Raw genomic sequence first — 25,534 nt, 5'->3', positions numbered from 1 at the left:
AGGATGGTCTAATCCAAGTTTTTTTAAAGTGGAGGATACATGATCAGCAATTCATCTGTGTGTGAACTGCATAATTAAAAAAATTAAAGAATTAATAATTCAAAATAAATTTCAATTTTTTTAGTTTTTATTATTTTTGAGGCATAATTGACAAATATAATTGTATATATTTAAAGTGTACAATGTGATGATTTGGTATACATGGTGGAATGATTGTCAAGATCAAGATAATTGACATATCTACCATCTCACATAGTTAGCTTTTTTTCTTTTTGTGGTGAGAATGTTTAAGATCTACTCTTAACATCAAGTGCACAATTTCAGCAATATTAACTATCGTCATCATGCTGTACGTGAAATCTTCAGAACTGATTTTTCTTACAACTAGAAGTTTGTACCCTTTAGCCAACATCTCCATCCACCCCACCCTGCACCCCAGCACCTGACAACCACCTTTCTACTGTCTGTTTCTATGAGTTTGGCTTTTTAGATTCAACATATAAGTGATACTGTGCAGTATTTGTCATTTTTATTCCTCTGTCTGGCTTATTTCATTTAGCATAATGTCATATTGTCACAGACGGCAGAATTTCCTTCTTTTTTTATTGGTTACGTGATTACCCTTTAACTGTTTACTGTTGTCAGGATGGTGTCAGCGCCACCTGAGACATATGGGTGAAGGAGGAGGAAGAAAAGATCAGGGTGACAAAAGTCAGGAAAATGACGCTGACCGGCATGTCAACATCGGTTATTACAGCTGCTTAGCCATAATTCTTCAGGAGAGTCCTAGAGTTCATGTAGCTCTGTCTGAACTCTAGGGAACCATGTCATCTTTGTACAAAGAGCTTGCTTTCAGTGCAATCAGCTGTTCCTCTCGAAATTGAGCCATGTTGATGGGGTTGATGCTTGATAATTTAGAATCATTCTGAGGTTTTCATTGTAGATGCAGCTACAAATATTCAAAGCCTGGTACACACTCAGCAACATCCAAGAATCTCTTTGGTAATCAATTTTTGAAATTCCATGATTCTGTTGAACCCAGGTGAACAAGGTAAAGTTGAACAGTCCCCTAGTTCTCTCTATTTTGATGTGGACACTACAACAAATCAGAAATCAGTTTCTGGTTTCCTTTATTCATGTCGCATCGGTACCTTTTCATCAGCCCCTGGAGTCAAGTTGCTCTGTGCCTTGCAATTTAAAAAATATCATGGAAAATCTCCAAATGTCCACAGTCTGATGATCTGGGTACATGTAAGTGAATTAAAATCTTCACATTCAGCTTCTTTTGAATATTACCTAAAAATTGTAAATTTTTATGGGCAGGAGTTGAAAATTCTCAATTTTTTTTTTTAAAGAGTGGCACCTGAGCTAGCATCTGTTGCCAATCTTATGTTTTTCTTCTTCTTTTCCCCAAAGCCCCCCAGTACATAGTTGTATACTCTAGTTGTAGGTCCTTCTAATTCTGCTATGTGGGATGCCACCTCAGTATGGCTTGACGAGCAGCGCCATGTCTGTGCCCAGGATCCGAACTGGTGAAACCCTGGGCCGCCAAAGCAGAGCAGGCGAACTTAACCACTTGGCCACGGGGCCGGCCTGGAAAATTCACAATTCAGATCACACTACGATGTGCGTCTGTCTTGTGATTTGCCACAGGACCAAATTACCTGATTGTGATGAAATGAAAGCTTCTTTTTCAGGGCAAACTTCCGTTTTGACTTGAATTTCCTCTAAGTCCTTTTTAATTGTCTTTTCTTTCATTGTCAAGTCCCATCTATGCCTAGTGAACTGATCTTTCCCATGTTTACGCCAAACGACTCAAATCTTTTGAGACAGGTGGCTAAGCCTGCCAGTCCGTGTGTGAGCTCACTAGGGGAGGTGTGTGTTTTGTGGAGCGTCCTGAGCTGGCTACTTCAGGTGAGCTGCGTGGCCTTGAGGGTCCCATGTTAGACGCCCCTACTCTGTACCACTCATTACACACAGGAGAAAAAAGAGACGTAAAGTGACTGGCTCAGGTTGATCCGTGAGGAATGGCTTGACAAGACTCCAAGCCTCCTGCTTTCTTAGCCAGGCGATTTTGAGCAGTAGAAAGAGGGTGGATTTGGAGCAGACAGATGTGCATTCTATGTTTGGCTCCCCTATGTACCAGCTATGACTTTGAGCAAGGTACTCAACCCTCTGAGCTTTGTATCTGTCCATAAAATTGGAGCTGTACCATCTATTTGTCAGTGCTGTTGTGAGGATTAATCCACATAACTTCCCTCAGCCACCTGGCAGAGCAGTCCCCTTTCCTATTGACCTCTGCCCCTGCTCTCAGCTTTCCCAGGGCAAGAATCAATTCCTCTGAGTAGAATCACCCCTGGGGAGAGGAGAGAACTGGTTTCTGAATCAGCCCAGCTGTGGCCCTGGCAATGCTGTGGATAGCCATGCTGGGTAACCCAAACCAGGAAGATGGGGCTGAGCTGTGGACACTTGGAGAAAGGCCAAGCCTTCCCCAGAGACATTTTTAAAAGGCCCCAAACCTTTACAGGTCCCATAGAAAGGTTTCTATCTCAGAACTGTGGCAATAACCTTCTTTCATGTGAACTTAAGGCAAGCTTGAAAAATTTACTGTACATTCATTGATGAGACTCTTTCTTTCTAACTTCTTTTTAAATGCAAAGACAACATGAAAAGCAAACACTACTTCGTCTTTCATGCAGTTTTAACCTAATAAAAGTTTTGTGAATAAACATTAAATAGTTGAGGAAATGGGGACAATGCTTTATCTCCTCTGTATCTTAGCACCTCGATTAGCCTGGTTTCTCCACATCACGGTCTCTCCTTAAGCCCTGAGCATGAATCACTTTGATCCCTTTGACAGATGATGTGGTACTAAGGACTGAATGTGTGTCCTCCCACCCCAGAGTCCTGTGTTGAAGCCCTCATCCCCAGTGTGGTGGCGTTGGAGGTGGGGCCTTTGGGAGCCAGTTGGTTTGGATGAGGTTATGGGGGTGGAGCCCCATGATGGGATTAGTGTCCTGATACGGGATAAGAGACTAAGGCTCTCTCTACTGTCCACCATGTGAAGATACGAGAAGATGGCTGTCTGCAAACCAGGAAGTAGGCCCCCACTAGATGCTGCATCTGTCAACACCTTGGTCATAGACTTCCCAGCCTCCAGAATTGTGAGAAATCTATGTGAGTTGTTTAAGCCACTTGGTCTATGGCAATTTGTTATAGCACCCAAACATATTTTAAATTTTATCCTAGGACTAAGTCAGATTAGCTGATCACTACTCAACTATTATTATTTTTCTTGACCTGTGCTTTGCTACGATAGCACTGACTCATGGTAGGGTGGAGGTGCAGAAAGAAACAGTCCTGTGAATCTTGTACCTATTGTCAGGATGTTGTCTGTAACATTACAGATTCCTCTTCAGGAGGAAAAGCTTCTGGGCCTTTAGGATAGCAATAGTTTTCTCTCGACTGCCTTGATTTATATGATTGATCGCTACTCCTTCTTGGTACTGAAAACTAGGAAGGTTGGAAACAAACTTAACACTTTTCCCTATTATTTAGAATTTTATGGGACAAATGTTTTGTATCTGTCCATTCTAGATGTTGTTAGTGTTTGACTGTTGCCATTATATAAAGTAAGCGGGGATTTTATGTGATAAAATGTACACATGTGTGCCAGAAGGAGAAGAGACCTTAAAGTGGCTTTAAAATCTCCACTTAAAATCTAGAGGCAACATGGGAAACCAGTGAACTAGGGGAAGGTAATTTCACAATTAAAATGCATATGAGTAGGAGGTCCATGAACCAGTCAAGTAACATGTATTCTTAAACATGCATATATGAGTTATTATAATTAATATTTTAACATTATATTCAGACAGAGCTTTCCTTCCTTCCAAAGCACTTTCTTTCTCATTTGTCAAACATAACAGGAGAGAGAATGTACAATGTTAAAAATTTATTTCTGAAATGTTTTATTCTTTTAATCAGTACACATTATATTAAGTATAGAATTCCTTTAAAAATTAACAAATAACTCTAAGTTTCACTGTTAGGACATTGATATGGAGAAGGAAACATGGGGGTCTTTTGATTTTTCTTTTTACATTTATCCAAGTTCCAAGCAGATTCTCATATTAAGGTCCTTCTGTGTCATTTTTGTCCAAGTTGTGACAGCTAAAACAAAACAAAAAAACCGCAGAAAATCATACATATAACTTTTTTTTAAAAATCACAAAAGAAGCCTATGCATTCAACTATATTTGTAAACACCTTAAAAATGCATACTTTCAGCATGGTAAAATTTAGGCTTATTCCATTTACTGCATTCCTAGAATAATAATAATAAATTTTCAATGCTCACCACTAACTCAAATGTTCAGCATTTATACATATTTTAAAACTGAAGAGTAATAAACATTGTCATTGCAAAAAAATGTATAAACACTATAGGTGCAAATTCAACACATGGAAAACAAAAACTGAGAATAAAGAAATTAATTCAGTATGAAAATGTAAAGAGAAATGTCATGTGTGACTTCACTGCTAACAATTTGATTCTCATATATTTTAATTTTATATTTCCAAAAGATTAAAAGGAAAAGAAAAGGTTTTCAATTCTGGAAGGCTGGGTAAACTCCTACTGACCCAATTCTCCCAGAGACAGCAATTATAAACTTTAAACAAAGACAATCACCAACTGTCTGGAGGGAATGGAGAGCAACCGAAAGCAGGCAGGTTCTGGAAGGGAGCTGACGCCCGGAAGGAGGGAACAGCACTGACTGAGTTCGCTGGTTCTGAGGCTCCTAGCCTGGAGGCAGCCCACAGTCGGTGCCACACAGGGCTGCCAAAACCCTGACAGAAAACCTGCAGTCTTTCTGGCCTGAAGAACCAGAGGAGAGAGATTGGAGTAACTAAAACCCCTGGAAAGTTAGGGGGAAATCCTGGAAAGGAGAGAACCAGAGTGAGGGAGCCCTAAATTCTGTGCAGAGACTTTTCCTAAACCTATGGTGAAACCCTGAACCACTCATGAATGAGAGACTCATAAGTGGGATTTAGCTGCAGCCCAAGAGGCAGAGTTTGAAGTCTGAGTCCAATAAAGTTCACTGCCTGCTAAAACCCCAAATAAACACTTTTTAGAGAAACAGAATTTGGTCTCCAAAACATAACACTCACAATGTTAAGGATACAATAAAAAATTAGTCAATACATGAAGAAACAGGACAATGTGACCCATTCTCTAGGGGGAAAGACAATGGGGAGTGATATGATCCATGTGTTGTGTTGTAAATAGTAGATAAGCTTTTAAAGGTAGTGATGACAATTATCCTCAATGAAATAAAGGAAAATATGCTCACAATGAATAAAAGAAAAGCAATCCCAGCAGAGAAATAGAAACTTTATCATAAAAACCAAATGAAAGTTCTAGAACTAGAAAATACAACACTATTCCAGTAGAATGGAGACAACAGAGGAAAGACTTAGTGAATCTGAATACAGAGCAACTTGTATTATACACTCTGAAGAACAGAATCCTCATGGATCTTTGGGAAATATAAAAGGTTGGAAATGGAGTCCCAAAAGGAAAGGAGAGAGAAAATTTGGCATAAAAATATTTGAAGAAATAACTGCTGAAAATTCCCTAAGTCTGGTGAAGGTATAAATTTATAGATTCAGGAAGCTTAGTGGTCCCCAAACAAGACAAATACACAAAAAGTCACAAACAGATACATCATAATTAAGTTGTTGAAAACCTTGGAAGCAGCCAGAGAGAAATTACATGTCACATAAAAAGTTACTTCGATTTGAATGACTGCTGACTTCCTATCAGAAACAACGGAGGACAGAAGATAGTGGAATAACATCTTTACAGTATTGAAAAACTGTCAATCCAGAAGTCTATATCCAGCAAAAATATCATTTAAAAATAAAGGTGAAATGAAAACATTATAATAAAAAAGAAAACTGAGAGGGGCCAGCCCGGTGGCACAGTGGTTAAGTTCGCATGTTCTGCTTTGGTGGCCCGGGGTTCACTGGTTTGGACCCCTACACACTGCTTGTCAAGCCATGCTGTGGCAGGCATCTCACATATAAAAAGTAGAGGAAGATGGGCACAGATGTTAGCTCAGGGCCAGCTTTCCTCAAAAAAAAAAAAAGAAAGAAAAAAGAAAAAGAAAACAGAACTCACTGCTAGCATATATGAGCTACAATGAATGCTACAAGAATTTTTTCAGTCAACAGATGGAAATTAGAATCTAGAAGGGTGAAGAGCATTGGAAATCATATCTATGTAAATGCAAACAACTTATTTCTTTATGATACATATGATTGAAGCACAAATGATAAACACTGTCCACTGTCATGTGAAGTTAAAGATGTTTGCAGATGTAAAATATATGACAATCACAGCATAAATGCTGAGGGCATAGGTTTATATGTTGCAAGGTATCTACATTTAATGCAAATGGCACAATGTTAACAGTTAATAACTGTCTATGAACAGTTAAAGATGTATATATCATGATCTCTAGAGCAATCACCAAATTAATAACTAGAGATACAGCTAAAAAAAAAACTGTGGATGAATTAAAATGGAATTCTAAGAAGTGTTCAAATGATACAAAAGAAGGCAGGAAAGGAGGAACATAGGAATGCCACATAGGAGACTAATAGAAAGCAAATAATAAAACAGGAGACCTAAATCTAGTCATATCAATAATTACATTAGATGTTAATAGAATAAAGACTCTAATTAAAAGGCAGAAATTGTCAGAATGGTTTAAAAAAAATCCAACTATATGCTACCTATAAGATATATACTTTAAATATAAATTCATGGGCAAGTTGAAAGTAAAAGTTTTAACATGTCAACTGTAAGCATAAGACTAGAGTGGCTATATAAATATCAGATAAAGCAGACTTCAAGACAAAAAGCAATACCAGATATGGAGAGGAATACTGCATAATGATAAAAGGGTCCATTCATCAAGAAGTTACAACAATCATAAATCTATATGTACCTAATAACAGAGCTTCAAAATACAATAAACAGAAACTGACAGAACTAAAGGGAGAAAGAGACAATTCAAATAATGATAGTTGGAGAGTTTAATACCATTCTCTCAGTAGCTGACAGAACTAGACAAAAAAAAAAAAAAATCAACAAAGACATAGAGGATCTAAGTAAAATGCTGTCAACTACCTTGAGCAAACTGACATTTATAGAACTTTTCCTTCAACTTCTGCAGAAGGCATGTTCTTTTTTTAAGTGCATGTGGAGTACACAGCAAGACAGACCATATGTTGGGCCATAAAAGGAATTTAAATAAACTTTGACACAATGGAGTTACGTGGAGAATGTTCTTTGACCACAAGGAAATTAAATTGGAAACAGTACGAATGAGATATAGAGAAAACACAGAAATACTTGAAAACAACAACAGATCTCTAAATTATACATGGGCTAAAGGATAAACCACCATGAAAATTGAAAATATTTCAAACAATGATAATGAAAACATCAGTATTTGTGGAATGCAGTGTTTGGTAAGAGTTTTAATTTTATGGCTTTAAATGCTTATTTCAGAAAAGAAAAACTAAAGTTAATAATAATATTCCAACTTCAGAAGCTACAAAAATAACAAAGTAAACACAAAGTAATCAGAGCAAAGGAAATAATAAAGAGTAGAAACCAATGAATAGAAAACAAACAATAGAGAAAAGTAACATTAAAAAGATTAACAAAATTGAGAATCCTCTAGTTAACCTAAACAAGAGAAAAGACTCCACTTATATGATGTTCTAGAACAGGCAACACTAATCTGCGGTAGAGAAATACCCAGATGGTGTTTTGGGGCAGGATTAACTAGGGGCAAGGCCTGGCTGGGAGAGGCTGTAAGGGAACTTTGTGGTGTCGTAGTTCTCCATCCTAATAGTGGTCTGAGTTACTCAGGCAAACACATCTGGCAAAACTCAGGAATGTACACTTGAGATGTGAGCATTCCACTATGGTAACTTTTAGCTCCACAGGGTTCAAAAAACAAAACAAAATTCAATAAACAATGAACTCTAGGTAATGACACTGGCACTGAAGTATTAAGGGGGAAGTGTACTGATATCTATAACTTACTTTGAAATTAATAAATTACGCTGGAGCAATGAAAAGAATGAAGAGTGGATAGATGGGTAGGTATCTTATAAAGCAAATATAGTAAAATGTTCACAGGGAGTGTATATGTGTTCATGAAAATTCTCTTCAGTTTTTATGTATGTTTGAAATTCTCGTAATACTACTGGGCACTACATTAAGGATAAAAATACAGGAACCACATAATGGGAGTGAAAAGAGTTGTGCTGGAAAATGACACTGGGAACACTTGCTAGAAATGAGTACAGGGTGCAGTTATGATTTTTGTGGCAGCCAAGGCAAAGGAGAGTGGACATTATTGATCACCCTACTGAGCATCCCAGGTAGTTAAAGCTTAAAAAAGATAAGGTCATTAGAATCACTGAGAACATCAGTGGGAACAATACGAAAAGAACGTATGGAGTCTGTATTCCTCAGCTACTGCTGTCATTAACTTTCAAGGTGAACATAATTCCATTTTATCCACTGAGCACATACTACCCCCCAAGAAAGTTACGTAATTTCTCGGCCCAATTTGTGATATGCTGGGAAAGTCAAAAATGTGGATAATATATAAGGAAACGCTGAACTGAATTTTGCCTAATTGAGTACACTACTCCAATTTTAAATTTTCTGAATTTATCTTTTCATAGATTTGGGATATGGAAATAATGTTACTTATCAGTTTTCTTCATACTTGTCCATGGCAAAACCTTACATTCTCATATCTCTGCGGCTTTTGGTTTCAGCTCATTTGGATGAATATAATGATTCTCTTGCTTTCTTTTGAAAAATACCTACAGCAATTTAGGGTATGTCAACAGAAGCAAATGAAAGACACACTTTACCTGTTTTATGAACTGTGTAGCATTAAAAAGTTCACTGCAGCCATATAAAATGTGTTTACCTTGTTTCCCCTGTAAAAGTCAGAGATAGAACTCAGATACAAACAAGTAACAGGTAATAGTTTCAATATTCCCAGGAAGAGGGATTAAACCCAGTGAGACCTTCATTATTCTGAAAGGTTTTTTTTTTTTTCTTTTAGTTTGGGTGTTGGATTTTAGTGTACAGACGTCTATCCTAAAATTGCATGGAATAAAGTGGTGAAATAGGCATAGTATTAAAAAAAATGTATTATGGTACACTGCTGGTGCCATTCACACTGAAAATAGAAGGAATCTGATGACTGCCACATTTCACAGGAGCACCTATTATCTATAAAATGAGAGGCCAGTATAGGACCTGTACTACTTAAGAAAACATCCGCAGAGTTTTGTTATGCTGAAAGTAGGCTATGATGCAAGCAGCATGGATTGGCATTTCAGTCTCACGGGTGCAATACAGTATTTATATGTTACCATATCCCATTCCATTTTGTAACTCCTTATGAATTTCATTCCTAATTTTGACAGACCATTGGAACCCAATTACAGCAGTCAAAAGTTTTCTACTGGAGAATTTGGTAAGTCCTTAATGCTGAAATTCTTATATGTATCGTGAACTTGAAGGTAAATTCATACGACTTCTGAAATGCAAAAAGTTTACTTCAGAACAAAGTGAACGTGATAATTCATCAAGGGACAAAAGAAATATGGCTTTGTAGTACAAGAGAAGGACATTTCTCTGTGATACATAAGCTGAATAAACATCATTGAATAAACGTGCAAGGTGGCCATCTCTGAGAACAAATAAAACAGTCACACCTTACATTTTTCCAAAATGAGATGGTACATGCAGCAATTATGCAGGTTCATATAACTGGGATTCCTGAGGCTACAGAGGATATTCTCAAATAAGGCACTAATAAAGGTAGCAGTCACAGCACAGAAGGATGAAGAAAGCATAGGGAAACATTAGAGGGGTCCAAAACTTCTAGGTGCAGCTCCCAGGTCCTATCTCAGTAGCACAGGACACACTTCATTTTCAACTGTGAACCACTAAGACACAGTGGAAATACCCTGGTCTTAGGGGAGCCCCAGTCTTGTCTAAGGAGGGGTCTACTATACCTTTCTGATCACATAGCCAAAATCAGGCTGCGTGACCAGGATCAAAAGCAGAAACAAGAAAACATGCCAGAAACCAGGTGCAAACCATCAATCTTTACATTTCCTATTAAACAATGCTGACAAGCTAATGTAAGTTGCCCCCTAGTCTATTTTGGACCCTAGCACAAGACTATATTAATCACTAGTTAGTACATTTCATTCAAGGGTGGCCAAACATCAGCACCACGGCTCCCAGTGTTCCTAGAGATAAGCAGAGGATTGCAATAAACTAGCTGAGATTAATCTCGTTCTTAAACAGTCCACACTCCCCAGCGCCCCAAACCTTGATCAAGCTTTCTTAATGCTAATCACTTGCCATTATTTTGCTTTTTGTATCTTTTCCAGCATTTATAGAACACAAAAACAAGGGTAAACACCAAAATACTAATCTTTTGTATCATCTAATGAGGTATAGGTTTAATTTTTAACATTGCAGTTTACCAATATTCCAGTGTAAACTTATTCTTAATTATGCACAAACTTGATACTTCCTCTTTCCATTAAAAACTGAACTTTATGAAATGTACCAATACCTTGATTCAATGTAACAATTATTAACTAAATCTAGTTCATTCTCTAGCCAATCACCTTCCATCAAAAGAACAACTTGTGGTGGCTTTAAGTCAAATTCCCAATATATTTGGTCACTGATATTATCAAATTTTTTTCTTCTGGGGGTCAGCATTTTTACTCCCAAGTTGCTTTGGGATATCAGTGCATATTATTTCTATAACTATAAGGAGAAATAAAAGGCTACTTAAACACATATTCAAAACCTACTGTGTGCCTTAAATATTTCTTCAGAGCACCTATGAAAATGCCCGAGTTCTCAGACACCTTCAAGAGTTTGAACTGTGATTTCTTTTGGAAATGTATCTCTACAACTTCAAAATCTCTGGTAATATGTTATTGGAGGATGAATCAGATTTTATAAATTTCTAAGCTATACTTTTGCCTTGCTTTAATAAATATAGCTAAACAGGTAAATGTATACTCTCAAAATTAGACAAGCGAAGAAGAGGTTATTTATAGGACAAAGCATTGACTTTGGGTTTCATTTCTAGCTGGCTCTACCAGTATGTTTAAAACGTCAACCTCCGTGCAATTGTTCTCCAGTATGTCTCACGTGCAAGGACAGGGACATCTTCATTTCAGAGATGTGAAAGCCTTTGTGAAGCACATTCATTCTCTGAGGCCACTAGAGTATTGTTTACGTATTGCATCTTTTAGACACACATTGTTATGACAAAGCCAGGGTCTTCTATGTACCAACTGCAGCAATTTTTTTTTAGTAATATTTTCCTCTTAATTATTACTTCTGGTAGTTCATTGGATGTTTCTGAGTGACCCAAAAGAACTAATGTGGCTTCCAGGAGTCTTTTGTACATCTGACAATGATGTTCACCTGTAAAACGTGTTATGCAATGTCAATGTGGTGATGACTACTTTGTGATTTCTGGAGAGATTATTGCTTTTGAACCTGGAAAGGACTCAATTCATCTGATTCACTGTATTCTATTCACCAAAATGGAACTCACTTATTTTTTTGAAAGTTGAATCTTAGCCTAAGAGTACACTGGATTTTTTTGTTTTTTCCTTTTGACCCCTTTCACCCATTTTTCCCTCCCCCTACCCCCTCTGCCTCTGGCAACCACCAATCTAATCTGTTCTCTGTACCTATGAGCTTGTTTTTTGTTTTTGTTTTCTTTTCAGATTTCACATATAAGAGAGATCATATGGTATTTGTCTTTCTCTGTCTGACTTATTTCACTTAGGATAATGCTTTTGAGGTGCATTCATGTTGTTGCAAATACCAAGATTTCACTCTTATTTATGGCTGAATAATATTCCTATCTACCTACCTATATATCTATCTATATCTCAAAATTTTTTTATCCATTCATCCATCAATGGACACTCAGGTTGTTTCCATATCTTGGCTATTGTAAGTAGTGCTGCGAGGAACATGGGGTGCATATATCTTTTCGAGTTAGTGTTTTCATTTTCTTCAGATAAATACCTGGAAGTGGAACTGCCAGTTCATATGGTAGTTCTATTTTTAACTTTCTGAGGAAGCTCCGAACTGTTTTCCATTCTAACAGGTGTGAGGTGGTGTCTCACTGTAGTTTTGATTTGCATTTCCCTGACAATTAATGACGTTGAGCATCTTTTTTACATACCTGTTGGCCATATCTTCTTTGGAAAGATGTCTATTCAGATCTTCTGCCCATTTTTTAATCAGATTGGTTTTTTGCTATTGAGTTTTACGAGTTCTTGATATACTGTGGATACTAGCCACTTATCAGATACATGATTTGCAAATATTTTCTCCCACTCAGCAGGTTGCCTTTTCATTTTCTTGATGGTTTCCTTTGCTGTGCAGAGGGTTTTAGTATGATATAGTCCCACTTATTTATTTTTGCTTTTAGTGCCAGAATCAAAAAATCATCACCAAGATCGATGTCAAGGAGCTTATGCTTATGTTTTCTTCTAGGAGTTTTACAGTTTCAGGTCTTACATTCAGGTCTTTAATCCATTTTGAGTTAATTTTTGTGTATGGTATAAGATAGTGGTTGAATTTCATTTTTTGCATGTGGCTGTCCAGTTTTCCCAATAACATTTATTGAAGAGACTGCCCTTTCTCCATTGTATATTGTTGGCAACTTTGTTGTAAATTAATTGACCATATGTGTGTGGGTTTACTTCTGGACTCTCTATTCTGTTCCACTGATCCATGTGTCTGTTTTTATGCCAACACCATCCTGTTTTAATTACTATAGTTTTGTAATATAGTTTAATTATAGTTAATATAGTTTAATTAATTTTATGAAATATATCCATATTATACGAAATAGCAGTTACATTAAACAAATCAGTTAGAATTACTGTAGTATTTTCTTTGTCTTTCCAAGGAAAACTGTACTTGCCCACTGTGTTGTGAACTGGCATAAATCAAGGGCCATGGCCACACTAGATAAGTCTTAATCACAAGATTCTTGCAGGCACAGCCATGTTTTGTTTCATACTATAAGGTTGTATTGACATGGGTTTCTAATGTCATGAGGCAGCTGTCAGACCTACTAGCTCAGTTTCTCCTCAATGGGGCTCAGTGATAGGAAAAAGATTAGGATTATTCACAACAAAGAAAACAATAAAGCTAAATGGGATTATAAAAAAAGAACTCTCAGGACAATTAAACTGGGTGGCTTAGTAGCTACTAAAAATTTAATGGCTCTAAACCCATAGCCAACATCATACTTAATGGTGAAAGACTGGATGCTTTGCCCCTAAAATCAGGAAGAATATAAGGACATCTGCTTTTGACTCTTCTCTTCAACATTGTGTTGGAGATTCTAGCTCAGGCAGTTAGGAAGAAAAAGAAGGAAAAACATTCCAGGTAGGTTAAAAAGTGAAACTAACTCTATTCAGATAATGTGCTCTTATAATATAGAAAATCTTAAAAATCCACTAAAAAACCTATTAGAACTAATAAATGAATTCAACAGGGTTGCAAGATACAAGATCAATATACAAAAATTATATGGATTTCTATACACTTGCACTGAACAATCGAAAAATGAAACTAAGAAAACAATTCCATTTCACAATAGCATAAAAAATACATAGGAATAATTTTAATGAAAGAAGTGCAAAGATTATTCTCTGAAAACAAAAAACCCAACAGAAATGAGAAAACAACAACAAAATTGTTGACATAAATTAAAGAAGATCTAAATAAATGGAAAACATCCCATATCATGGATCAGAAGACTTAACATTATTAAGATGAAAATACTCCTGAAAACTGATTTACAGATTCAGCACAATGCCTGTCAGAATCCCAACTGACACTGACAAGATAATTCTAAAATTCGTACAGAATTGCAAGGGACCCAGAAAATCTAAAACAATCTTGAAAAAGAAGGATAAAGAAGGCGGACTCACATGTCCTGATTTCAAAACTTACTATGAAGCAATGGTAATCAACACAGTGTAGTACAGGCTCAAGGACAGACCTATAGATCAATGGAATAGAACTGAGAGTCCAGAAATAAACCCACACATGTATGGTCAACTGATTTTCAACAAGGCTGCCAAGACCATTCAATGGGGGAAAAAACAGTCTTTTCAATAAATGGTGCTGGGACAACCAAGATAGCCACATGCAAAAGAATGAAGCTAGACCTTACTTCATACTATATTCAAAAATTAACTCAAAATGGATCAAAGACCTAAATGTAAGAGGAAAAACTATAAAATCATTAGAAGAAAACATAGGGGTAAATCTTCATGACCTTGAATTTGGCAAAGGATTCTTAGATACGACACCAAAAGCATGAGCAACAAAATAAAAAAAATAGATAAATTGGACTTTACCAAAATAAAAAAATCTTTTGTACTTTAAAGGTCACCATTTAGAAAGTGAAAAGACAATCCACGGAATGGGAGAAAATATTTGCAAATCATATATCTGATAAGAGACTTGTATCTAGATTATATAAAGAACTCAATACAACCCAATTAAAAAATGGGCAAAGGATCTGAATAGACATTTCTCCAAAGATACACAAATGGCCAATAAGCACATGAAAAGATGCTAGACATCATAAGTCATCAGGAAAATGCAAATCAAAACCACGAGATACTACTTCATACCTAGTACGATAGCTGGAATCAAAAAGTCAGATAACAAGTGTTGGTGATGATGTGGAGAAATCAGAATCCTCATACACTGCTGGTGGGGATGTAAAATAGTGCAGTCACTTTGGAAAACAGTCTGGCAGTTCCTCAAATGGTTAAAGACGGAGTTAGGATGCCCCAACAGTTTTACCCCTAGGTATACACCTAAGAGAAATGAAAACATATTCACACAGAATTACACTGTCTTTTACCTATGGTTCCAGGTGGACAGCAATAGATTTTATCCAGAATAGACACTTATTTTGGATTTGGATTTGTATACCTGGTGACTGAAAGATACACTTTTAACCCTATTAGAGTCCACAGCAGAAACCGTTTCAATGTGGACTCCCTTTTTATTTCTCACTTGATGAAGAAAACCCATTTTGCTGCAGGTACAGTCACAGTGGGCTAAGACGTTATCACATGCCATAGATTGACCTGTCATACGTCTTACCAGACACAACATAGTGGACTGACTGGAAACGGAAACAGACATTTGAAACACCTCCTTTCTAACTTGGGCACATCTCTTTTCAATAAGAGACAGAAATAATAGCTTTCATGATGGAATGTGTGTTAAAACATTAGGCATGTAATTAAAGGGAGGAATCAATGATGGACAGATTGTTGAGATGCTGCAGGAAAGATAAGGGAGGGAGAAAGTGGGGTAATAACAAAGGAACCAACAAAAATTTCTTCTACAATTCTAAAAATTTTTCTCTTACTCTGCCTGATCCTGTAGTACAAGGACAGAGAGTATATTTGCAAGTTCTGAGGAAAGGATCAGCTGCAAACAGGACACCAAGACAATGCCTCTAAATCTGTCTGAAGAATGATGAAATGGGCTGTTTCTTCTTTTCATCTGCCTAAACTGGGATTAATGGCTTCTGCATCTTTCTTGACCAAGAAACAGGATAGTGCCATAAGCTCACACTTATCCACTCTACTTCATATGAATGGGAATGGACAAAGGAGAAAGCAGTGGCCAGTCTCATACTGCTGCCAGCTCAATGGATCAGTCGTCTTGCTGAATCTGATGGTCTTCTAAACCAGGGGCCAAGTTCTGGGTAAAAATTAACAACAAATGGAAAGAAGGAGAAGTCTTGACTCTCAAAGAGAGTCAATAAGTGAATAATACAAAAAGGAAAAGCTAACATGATCTTGGTACCTTGTAAGAGGCTGAGAGCAAGAGAATAACGCTCTTAGCTATATTTACAGATACCCATAAGCCCTGCAGAAATTGCCTCCTTTACTTGAAGCTGAAGGTCCAAGACAGGTCCCCAGAGGTTCAAGGAGGATTTAATCTGCAGTTACCCAAGTGATATGTTTTGATGATGCTCATAACATCTAGAGGATAAACACTTAGAATAATTCTAATGCTTCTTTTTCTTTTACAGGTTGTCATTTTACAGGTTTTACATATCCTAGAGGGTCCCTTTGGGGAGGCAAAATTAGGATACTGTTGCTGCTCAAATGCATACAAAAGAATTTGCTCAACAACAGACCTAAAGCTAAAGACCATGGTGTCATATTAACCTAAGTGACGATATGTTAAGAAAGGTGCCTGGATACAGGCATATAAAATATCTGCTGCATGCCTGAGTAGTCATTGTGTCATGTGCCCTCCTACCTATACGACCATGTTTTTGTGGGTGGAGGGTAATAATCAAGGTAAAAAAAATACTTTGTAAATTGAAACCAAGTAAAGTATAACTTGGTGGGTTTACATACCTACCACTGATAGCCCTGATGTTCTTCTGATGAAAGTGATTGATCAGAGAAAGAACTAGATTTAGTTAATAATCAATTAGTTGTCACATTGAATCAATTTATTAATACATTTCACAAAATTAAAATTCTGTGAAATTTCTGTGGTAGAAAGAGTAAGAGTCAAGCTTGCGCATGATTAAAAACAAGTTTGCACTGTAATATTTGGTAAACTGCCATGTTTCTTTAAAGTTATACCTGCACTGAAGTAACTATGCTATACAAATGATTAGTATTTTGGTGTTTATCCTTCTTGTTTTTCTGTTCTATAAATGTAAAAAAAAAAAAAAGATGCAGAAAGAATGCTGACAAGTGTAATTAAGCTTAACAAGGATGGCGGTGTGTGGAATGTATAAATATGGGATTAATTTCAGCTGGTCTATTGCAATCCTGTGTTTATTCCTGGGAACACCTGGAACCAGTCATGTTGTTGATTGTTGGCCAAACCTGAATGTAACATACCAACTAGTGATTAATACAGCCCTGTCCAAGGGTCACAGATAGACCAGGGGACAACCTGTACTAGCCTGTCAACATTGTTTATAGAAATTGTACAGACTGACGGTTTGCAGTTACGTTTTCTTGGTTTCTGCTTTTAAACCTGGTCACACAGCCTGATTCTAGCTACATGACCAGGGAGGGGTATAAAAACACCCTCCTAGTACAAGATGGATGCTCCCCTGAGACCAAGGTATCTTACCTAGATCTCAGTGGTTCACAATCTGAAGATGAAGCATGTCCTGTGCAACTGAGAGACGATCCCGAAAGTTGTGTCTGGTAGTTTTGAAGCTCTTCTGCCTGTTTTTTTCCTTCTGCCGTACCCAAACCTCTACCTTTATATTAAAGCCTTACATAACACAGGACACAAGGAATGAGCATTACTTAATGTTAAGTGGATAAATAGAGATTACAAAATGTCATTCTAAGGATCGCCAATTCTTTTGCCCCTATATTTTAAACACCCTTTCCTTCATATCCTTTTGCTGAGCTGTCTGTCACTCCCTGCTGCTGACAGCTCTGAACAGCACTCCACCTCTAAAGCTCCTGTTTGCTGACAAAGCAGACATTCTAAGTTTGTTAGAAGTATATTGCTGATTTAAGTACACAGGATGGGAGAAAAGTGCTTATTATTCAGGCAAATGGGTCAGTAAGTCATTTCACCAAGGAATTCTTTTTTGGAAAAGGAGCTTACTTGAAGTCTCTAAACATTTAAAGTCAAATTAAGATATACAGCTGCGAAGTACGTTAGTTACATCAATAAGATACACTATTTTCCAGTTCAAGTATAATTTTAGGCCAGAAATAAATGTGATAGGAATAGGAAAACAATGAACATATGGGCATTTTTCCCTATTTGCAGGATTTTACCTCTGGAAAAGGAGTTATGTAAGAACAGAAGAGTCACAAGAGAAAGCTAGGATTCTAAAGACACAGAACAACTATGAAACAGCAAATGATAAAAGAATAACGAGATCAAAATGTACCTTTATATAGTCAACAAGATTTTGATATTCAATGTAGTTGCCTCCTCCTACCACAAAAACAATTGCCTAAAAATGCAAACAGAAAAAAAATGTAGGTAAGTTGAAAGAAATAGTTAAAATAGTATTTTAACTTTCAAGCAACATGGTTTTTAATCTGGGGTCTATTCCATAACATAGGTAAGAAAATACTAGCCAGCAAAAGGTCACAACCTGAGCTTCTGATGCTACTTCAACTATAACGAAATTTGTTTCTAAAAAGTCTACAAATTTATAAATTTCTAATGTCTGTTGAGTGGTAAAATGAAGTAGAGATTTTTCAGAAACAATTTAGATGAAAGTAAACTTCATTCTTCAGTCAAGTAATAGCAAACAAATCCAAAAGCATTTTTGAATTTGAGGTTATTTATTGCAGGTAGGAAAAAGAGAAAACTTAGCATTTATATAATTTCTAGTACATGCTCTTTAACGTAATTTTATTGAGAAGCTTTTTTGTATTTCAAATGAAAATGTAGTCAATATCTTCACAAAGGTTTGGAATCTCATTTTAGAAAAAAGTTTCATACACAATACTTTCACTGCAATCTTAAAGACTTTTTTTGTGAATTACTTAATTTTGTGTCAGTTATTTTTAAGCTTAACCTATTCTAAGCATAGGCAGCTTTATAAATCAGGAAAATACAGTTGCTAAGAATTTTTTCTTTTCAAGAATTTTAGGTGCACAGAAATGAATATATCAAGATTGCCATGCAGTAATTATACTAAAGTCACGTTCAGGACAAAGCTACTCTTCAAGACTGCCTGGCCACCTTTTCAACTTCCCTTTTTAGGGGCAGAGAATTTTTATACTGAACTTACCTCTTGGAATGGATTTTTGTTCCTTGGAACTGAGCTGTAACAAAGAAAAATCATAAAAAACTTCACCCAAGACTTTTCTTATGGAAAAAAAAGGCATGGGAAACACACACACACTCTCTCTCTCTCTCTCTCTCTATTAGATGTGTATTTACAATTCTTGGTCCGTCACCCTCCTAAGCCAGGTAGTGAATTGGGATACAGAGGAAAAAGCTAGAAGAGCTACATGTTTCAGTGTCTAAAAGGGAATGGGCAAACCTGTTCACTTTAAAATAAAATTCTAGAGAAGACTGAGAGGGAGAAAGAACGACTGAGCAGCAACTCCCACAAGGACTGGAAATCTGGGTATAAGATGAGTTGATAACATATATAAACTTTAGTGGTAAATTATGTGAAATTTTTACCATGCTCAACATATTATAGTTTGTGGGTATCTACATTTGTGAAAAAACTACGTAAACACATATATGGGGAGCATATCAACAATTTAGGGAAGAAAAGGGGGATGGGAAAAGGAATCTGCATTCGGCTGTAGCTTTTTTTTTTTTTTTAAAGATTTTATTTTTTCCTTTTTCTCCCCAAAGCCCCCCGGTACATAGTTGTGTATTCTTCGTTGTGGGTTCTTCTAGTTGTGGCATGTGGGACCCTGCCTCAGCGTGGTCCGACGAGCAGTGCCATGTCCGCGCCCAGGACTCGAACCAAGGAAACACTGGGCCGCCTGCAGCGGAGAGCGCGAACTTAACCACTCGGCCACGGGGCCAGCCCCTGGCTGTAGCTTTTTTTTACACTTACAGATATTACATATTAATATCACATACATATTAACTACATATTTATATATTTATAACATATTTTAAAAATACTTCTTGGTGTCCAAGAACTCTTTTAATGAAATGCTTTTCAAGCTTTTATAAGTCATTTATATATTTGAGTGCTAAAATAGGCTGTACAAAGACAACTTAGGTTTTCCTCACAAGCAATTTTTGAAAACCTCAGCCAAGAGCAGACAGGTATTATAACCTCTCCTAATTGTTCAGAGGCTGATTCCACAGTTCTATCATCCTTTCCTCACTTCTATGGCCTGTCTGAATATTCCTCAGAGGGGCCAGAAGCCCACCTGACTGAAACGCCGCATTAGTGTTTAACTTCCAACTAGAGTGCTTTAAGTTCCTTTGAGAGTAGACCTGGGGTGAGGAGAGGCGAGACTTAAGTAGCACAGTATTGCTAGTTATTAATAACCCAGATCTAATTGTGATGAGATAGCTCAGGAAAAGGTTGAGTCTATTAAAAATGAAACTCTGACCTTCTCTGTGTTATCAATGCTAATATTCCTACTCATTATCATGCATAAACTACAGGTGTGATTAAAAGAATGCCTCGGAAAATTTCTAAGGAGCAAAATATATCTACTTGTTAGCCATATGTAAACACAAAGAAGGTAAAAACGTAAGCTGCAGAATATCCAGACAGGAAAAGAGCTGTAAACCCCCCTTTAAAGTGTATCATCAGTGGTTTTAGTGTATTTACAGAGCTGTGCAACCATCAGCACTGTCTAATTTCAGAACATTTTTATCACTCCCCAAAGAAGCCCAATACCCCTTAGTTGTCACTCCTCATTCTCGCTCTTCTATAATTTATTCTTTGTCAAATTCTCTCTTGCCAGCTGCAGCTGCTCTCAGCAGCTTCCTTTGCAACTTCAGCAGTATTTCTGGTAAGTTCAGAAATGAGAATAACCTTTTGAGTTAACAAAACAATCTAATAGTCAACTATGAAGTGACTAGATGATCTGTTCTGACTACCTACAAAGATGTGAACGCTTGGAGAAAGCAAACACAAAGTTCTGAAGATCCCAAACATAAGGTCTAGGGAAGAAACCAGCTTCACCCACGTTTTGATGCTACACACAATCATTCCAAGAAGGCTTTCTCCCTCCCAGTTCTGCCTATTCTTTCTCTGTATCTTGTAGGCTATTTTTCATACACTATGAATTAAATCTTGAAAAATAATATCCATAATAAAGTAAATAAACATATTACCACACGATGTTTGTCATCAAATATAGAAATTATCTGTAGAATGTTTCACTGCCGTAAAGGAGTATTTATAGCAACGGTTCCCAGGGGCTTGGATTTTAGGGACCAGTTAAACAGAAAACAAAACCAACAAAGCAACTGGTAGCCAACATAAAGCTCCCATCTTTTCATTTGATCCAATAAGAATATTCATTTAAAAACATACACCTGGGGCCGGCGCCGTGGCCAAGTGGTTAAGTTCCTGCACTCCGCTTTGGCGGCCCCAGGGTTTTGCTGGTTCAGATCCTGGGCGCGGACATGGCACCACTCATCAAGCCATGCTGAGGCAGCATCCCACATGCCACAACTAGAAGGACCCACAACTAAAAAAACACAACTATGTACCAGGGACTTTGGGGAGAAAAAGAAAAAATAAAATCTTAAAAAAATAAATAAATAAAAACATACACCTTATCCAAATTCCCCTCCCCTGTCTCAACTACCAGTGTTAAGTACAATTACCAGTGTAATGAGATTACACATACTGTTTACTTACCAGTTTTCTACATAGTTGCAATTTTTATTAATAAGCAATTATTGATTTATAACAAAAAAGCAACTAAATTATTTCCACTCTTGGCGGGAGTGGGGAAATCTACAACAAATTATATAAGACAAGAGCTGCTTACCTGTCATTGCCCCGCAGCATTTTTGGATCAAAATATCTATAGTCATCAGTTTCCTATTAAAAAAATAGAACTTTGCCATGACTATGGAATTTCTCTTTAGAAAGTCACAGTTTGGCTTAGAGTATTTTATTTCAATGACTCTATTAATTTGGTAGAAGGTGTAACCACCACCACCGTTTACTGAGCACTTACTACATATTAAACATTATTCTAAGTGCTTTAGATGAAATTACTCATTTAATCCCTATAACATTTATGAGGTGGCTGTTATTGTTATCCCTATTTTTCAGATGGGCAAGTTGGGGTACAGAGAGGTTATCTAACTTTCCTAAAGTCACATGACAAGTAAGTATGAGAACTCCAGGATTTAAACCCAGGTAGTCTAGTTTCAATACCCAAGCTTTAATTACTATACTGCTTCTCAAAAATAAATCTGTTTTATAAAGTAATGTACCTATATATTTTTGTTTTTAGAATTTCATTATATTATCCTTATATGTCCATGATTTTATTGAATATACAGAATAACTAATACAGGTTCACAATCTCTCTTATTTGAAACCTTTGGAGTTATATATACTTCAGAATTTTGAATTACAAAGCAATTTTAGATACCACTGTGCATAAACTGTATATAGCGTGTCTGTGACTGACAGGATGCTGTGGAAGGCATGTATATGTTGGATTGAGCAGTAGGCAAGAACACAGGAGTAGCAGATTTTGGTTCCAATTCTGCTACTAAAAATAGTGTGACTTGGGAAAAGTCACTTAACATCTCTTGGTTTCCTCTCCTCCATTATTAAAATTACTTCTAATGTTTCCTTAAACTCTAACCTTCTGTGTTCCATGAAGGGCATGGGTCTTGCCCTAATCAATACAGCACAGTGGTGAAAACTGTGGCTTGCCCAGTTCTGTCATTTATTAGCTGCGTGTCCTTGGGCAAGTTGAGCAACCTCACTGTGCCACAATTTCCTCAAATTAGTATTTTTCTTAGAAGGGTCTAACGAGGATTACATGAGATAATATGTGAAAAATGTTTTGAATGTTTCCTGGCACATAAGAAGTATGTAAAAAGTGTTAGCAATTATCATTATTCATCATCTCAACTTCAAGATTAGGGACAGTAACAAAATATTCTAAACTTCCTTAACCCCTTGGGGATTTGGCATCTGTCTAAAATTTTGCATTTATTTCTATTGTTAATCTTTATTATTGTTTGGGATAATATCTTCTAGAAATTTACTCCCTATTATGAAATAGTATTCTCTAAGATAATTAGTCATAAATGTGTACTTCTCTCAGGCTTTTCAGGAAGAGCTCCTTCTTCACATACTCTAGAACACAGTAACAAAGTCCACTATTACTACATTGTAAACCACTTTCTGTCTATCGATTCCCGAACGGAAGAATCCAATCGTTTTCAGCTTATCATTACAGACAATTCTCTCGTTCCTCTCGTAATTGTAGTTGCCCCTTTTGGGGCTGTTTTATTACTCTGTATCTTTGTTTTCACATGGGCAGATTTTAAAACTTGTTTTTGTTAATTTCCTTTAATGTTGTTGTAATCATGTTTTAATAATTACAAAAATAACACATTAATCTGAAGGTTCTGTTCTCATTCTCTTTCTTAGCCTGTATCCTAAACCTTGATGCCAAGTCTATAGTGATCCAGATCAACCCAAACTACGGTTTTGATGTGGGTAGGATCATGCTGCCTTTCTTGATTTCAGACTCTGGTGATGATAACCACCCTCCAGTTGCCACAGGAATAGGATGGGCTTTTTTATGAAACAGATTGTGATGATTTTATTCCTTTCTTGAATTGTAAACAGATAGCTTGGAAACCCATTCCTTAAGTAAATGCTAACAATATTTACCCACTTGTCCATTCATCCAACAATTTCTCTCTCTCAAATTACTTTTTCAGCCCAAAAGAATTTAGAGCCATCTGAACACATGCACTTGAAAATTTCACTATGCACTCCTCTCCTAATTTAATTTTCATAAAATTAAATTGGTCTGGTACTCTGTACAGCACACCAACTGATGTGCACTCGTTCTTTTCCACCTACAGAGACTTGCTCCTTAGGATATATTTCACATTTCATTACACATACAAGATATAATCTACATTTAATTTGGACGAGAGCTGGCTAGAATGGTTGTAGCTGCTAAGAAAATCAATTGCCATTATCTGTGGTAATGGCTAAAAAAGGTTCTTTGAGAGCATGGACTTTTTTCTTTCTCTCACGTAGTCTGCTGTGATTAAGCCCACAAGAAATCCAGATTTTATCACCTTTCCTATAGTAAGTTTGAGACGTTCAAGAATTTACAATTACAATGTCATCTGATACTCACAGGATTTGACTTCATCTCCATGAGATTGTCTAAAATACGAGTAACAGGTAGATTCTGTGGAAGAGATTAGTATTTTGTTAAATATTAGAAGAATCACAAGCCAGAATTCTTCTTTAGTAACAAGACCACCTAATCACTGTGCAGTGAAGGATGCTCGCCTCTCAATTAAGCGCACTCTAAGGTTAAGCACTGTGAACGGCGCCATGGGTGCACACAGCCTGGGCCCTGGTTTCCATAGGAAGAATAGAATTCTAAATCAAAAGCTCCTTTTGATCTGTAGGTGTTTCCAGGTTTTAGTACAAATACATGTTTGGGCTTTTTACTTTGGTGGATATTTGCTTTTTAATACTAGTAACTGCAAAGTTTTGCTTTGATCAAATAAGAACCCCACTGTTATTTTGTTTTCATTTCCTTTTTGCAGACTGTAAGAGTTACTCTAAACAGAGTAAAGTTTGCGAAAATGTATGAGATTAAATGACCTAACGGAGTTCTTTCATTTCTACTGTATATTCTTCTAGCAGAAAAGATACTTGTGCTCTTTGAAAAATGGGGAAATGGATATACACACAACTTTATTGACCATTTTTACTTTGCTTGGGGTAAATTACAAATTTTCTATGACATACTGCATTGTCTTTTTACAGAACAAATGACACTTTGAACATGAAATGTATAATACTGATGTTGGCAGAAGATTGCCTCTTGACAGGCTTACATGCCTTGGGATAAGAAATACTATTGTTACATTTCAATCTGACCATTTTTATCATTATTTTGAATATAACATACGGAGTACAGAAAATTTACCAAGTGACTATTATGCCTATTCAAAGTGAAGTCCTGCTGGATGGTATTCTGCCCACTTTGAACTGATTATTTCCTTTGTGAACTGTGCAGGATGTCCTGCAAAGAATAGTTTTTGTATCTTAGAGACTTCATACAACAAAGGCAACATTAAATCTGACTATTCAAATAACTGTAAATAACATATTACTATTTTACAAGGAGTTTTACTTTCCTTAGGTCATAAAACATTTTATTTTTACTAAAATGGACTATCACTAAGGAAAATGCTGCTTTGCTCAAACAGAAAATATACATTTCTTTTTTCTTTCTCTAGATTGACAAGTAAAAACTCTTTAAAATGATCTTAGGCAAGTAAATTAAAGCTATTTCATTATTCTCTGATACTTTTGTTGGCCAAGAACTTCTTAATATAAACACAGCACCAAGTGCTCCAGCTGACTGAATGGACTTCCTGAATTCCACTCCTTAGAATTAAAAAAAAATAAGGTAGCTTATATTTTACCTTTAAAGTTTTACTTCAAATAAAATTGAGTTTGTTCATGTAAGAATAAGTCTAAACCATAACTTTCTCTAAAGAATAATTCGGTGAAGATTTAAATGTATAAAAATGCTTTATCCAAAAGAAAAAACTACACTTGTATATTTGTTCCAAATAACACTAACAAAAGATGATGAAGTACTTTGCACATAACAGGAAGAAATAATTTAAAAATTC

At 36.4% G+C, this 25,534-nt stretch overlaps 1 protein-coding gene and 1 long non-coding RNA gene across 3 annotated transcripts in view; one reads left to right on the top strand and one right to left on the bottom strand.

Moving 5' to 3' along the window:
• LOC139077923 (uncharacterized) overlaps window positions 1–15,919 on the top strand; it is a 91,924-nt gene extending 76,005 nt beyond the window's left edge. Inside the window, exons 3-4 of the long non-coding RNA XR_011530594.1 lie at window positions 9,535–9,584; window positions 15,593–15,919. This is a non-coding gene — a long non-coding RNA (uncharacterized lncRNA). The remainder of the gene's footprint in view (window positions 1–9,534; window positions 9,585–15,592) is intronic.
• SCFD1 (sec1 family domain containing 1) overlaps window positions 3,941–25,534 on the bottom strand; it is a 100,170-nt gene continuing 78,576 nt past the window's right edge. Inside the window, exons 20-25 of one of the 2 annotated variants that reach the window (XR_011530552.1) lie at window positions 24,013–24,066; window positions 21,655–22,988; window positions 18,957–18,990; window positions 18,102–18,167; window positions 8,971–9,039; window positions 3,941–4,173 (exon numbers count right to left, since the gene is read on the bottom strand). Coding sequence is in view for 1 of the 2 variants with exons in the window: in XM_070587470.1 (XP_070443571.1) it covers window positions 4,150–4,173; window positions 8,971–9,039; window positions 18,102–18,167; window positions 18,957–18,990; window positions 21,655–21,707; window positions 24,013–24,066 (300 nt within the window). In the remaining variant the exon portion in view is untranslated. The remainder of the gene's footprint in view (window positions 4,174–8,970; window positions 9,040–18,101; window positions 18,168–18,956; window positions 18,991–21,654; window positions 22,989–24,012; window positions 24,067–25,534) is intronic. The other variant, XM_070587470.1, reaches the window with a different exon arrangement.

The sequence above is a fragment of the Equus przewalskii genome, chromosome 1, assembly GCF_037783145.1.
Source record: "Equus przewalskii isolate Varuska chromosome 1, EquPr2, whole genome shotgun sequence".
Lineage (NCBI taxonomy): Eukaryota > Metazoa > Chordata > Mammalia > Perissodactyla > Equidae > Equus > Equus przewalskii.
The sequence above is the reverse complement of the archived record's forward strand: the minus strand, read 5'-3'. Positions and strand labels throughout refer to the sequence as shown.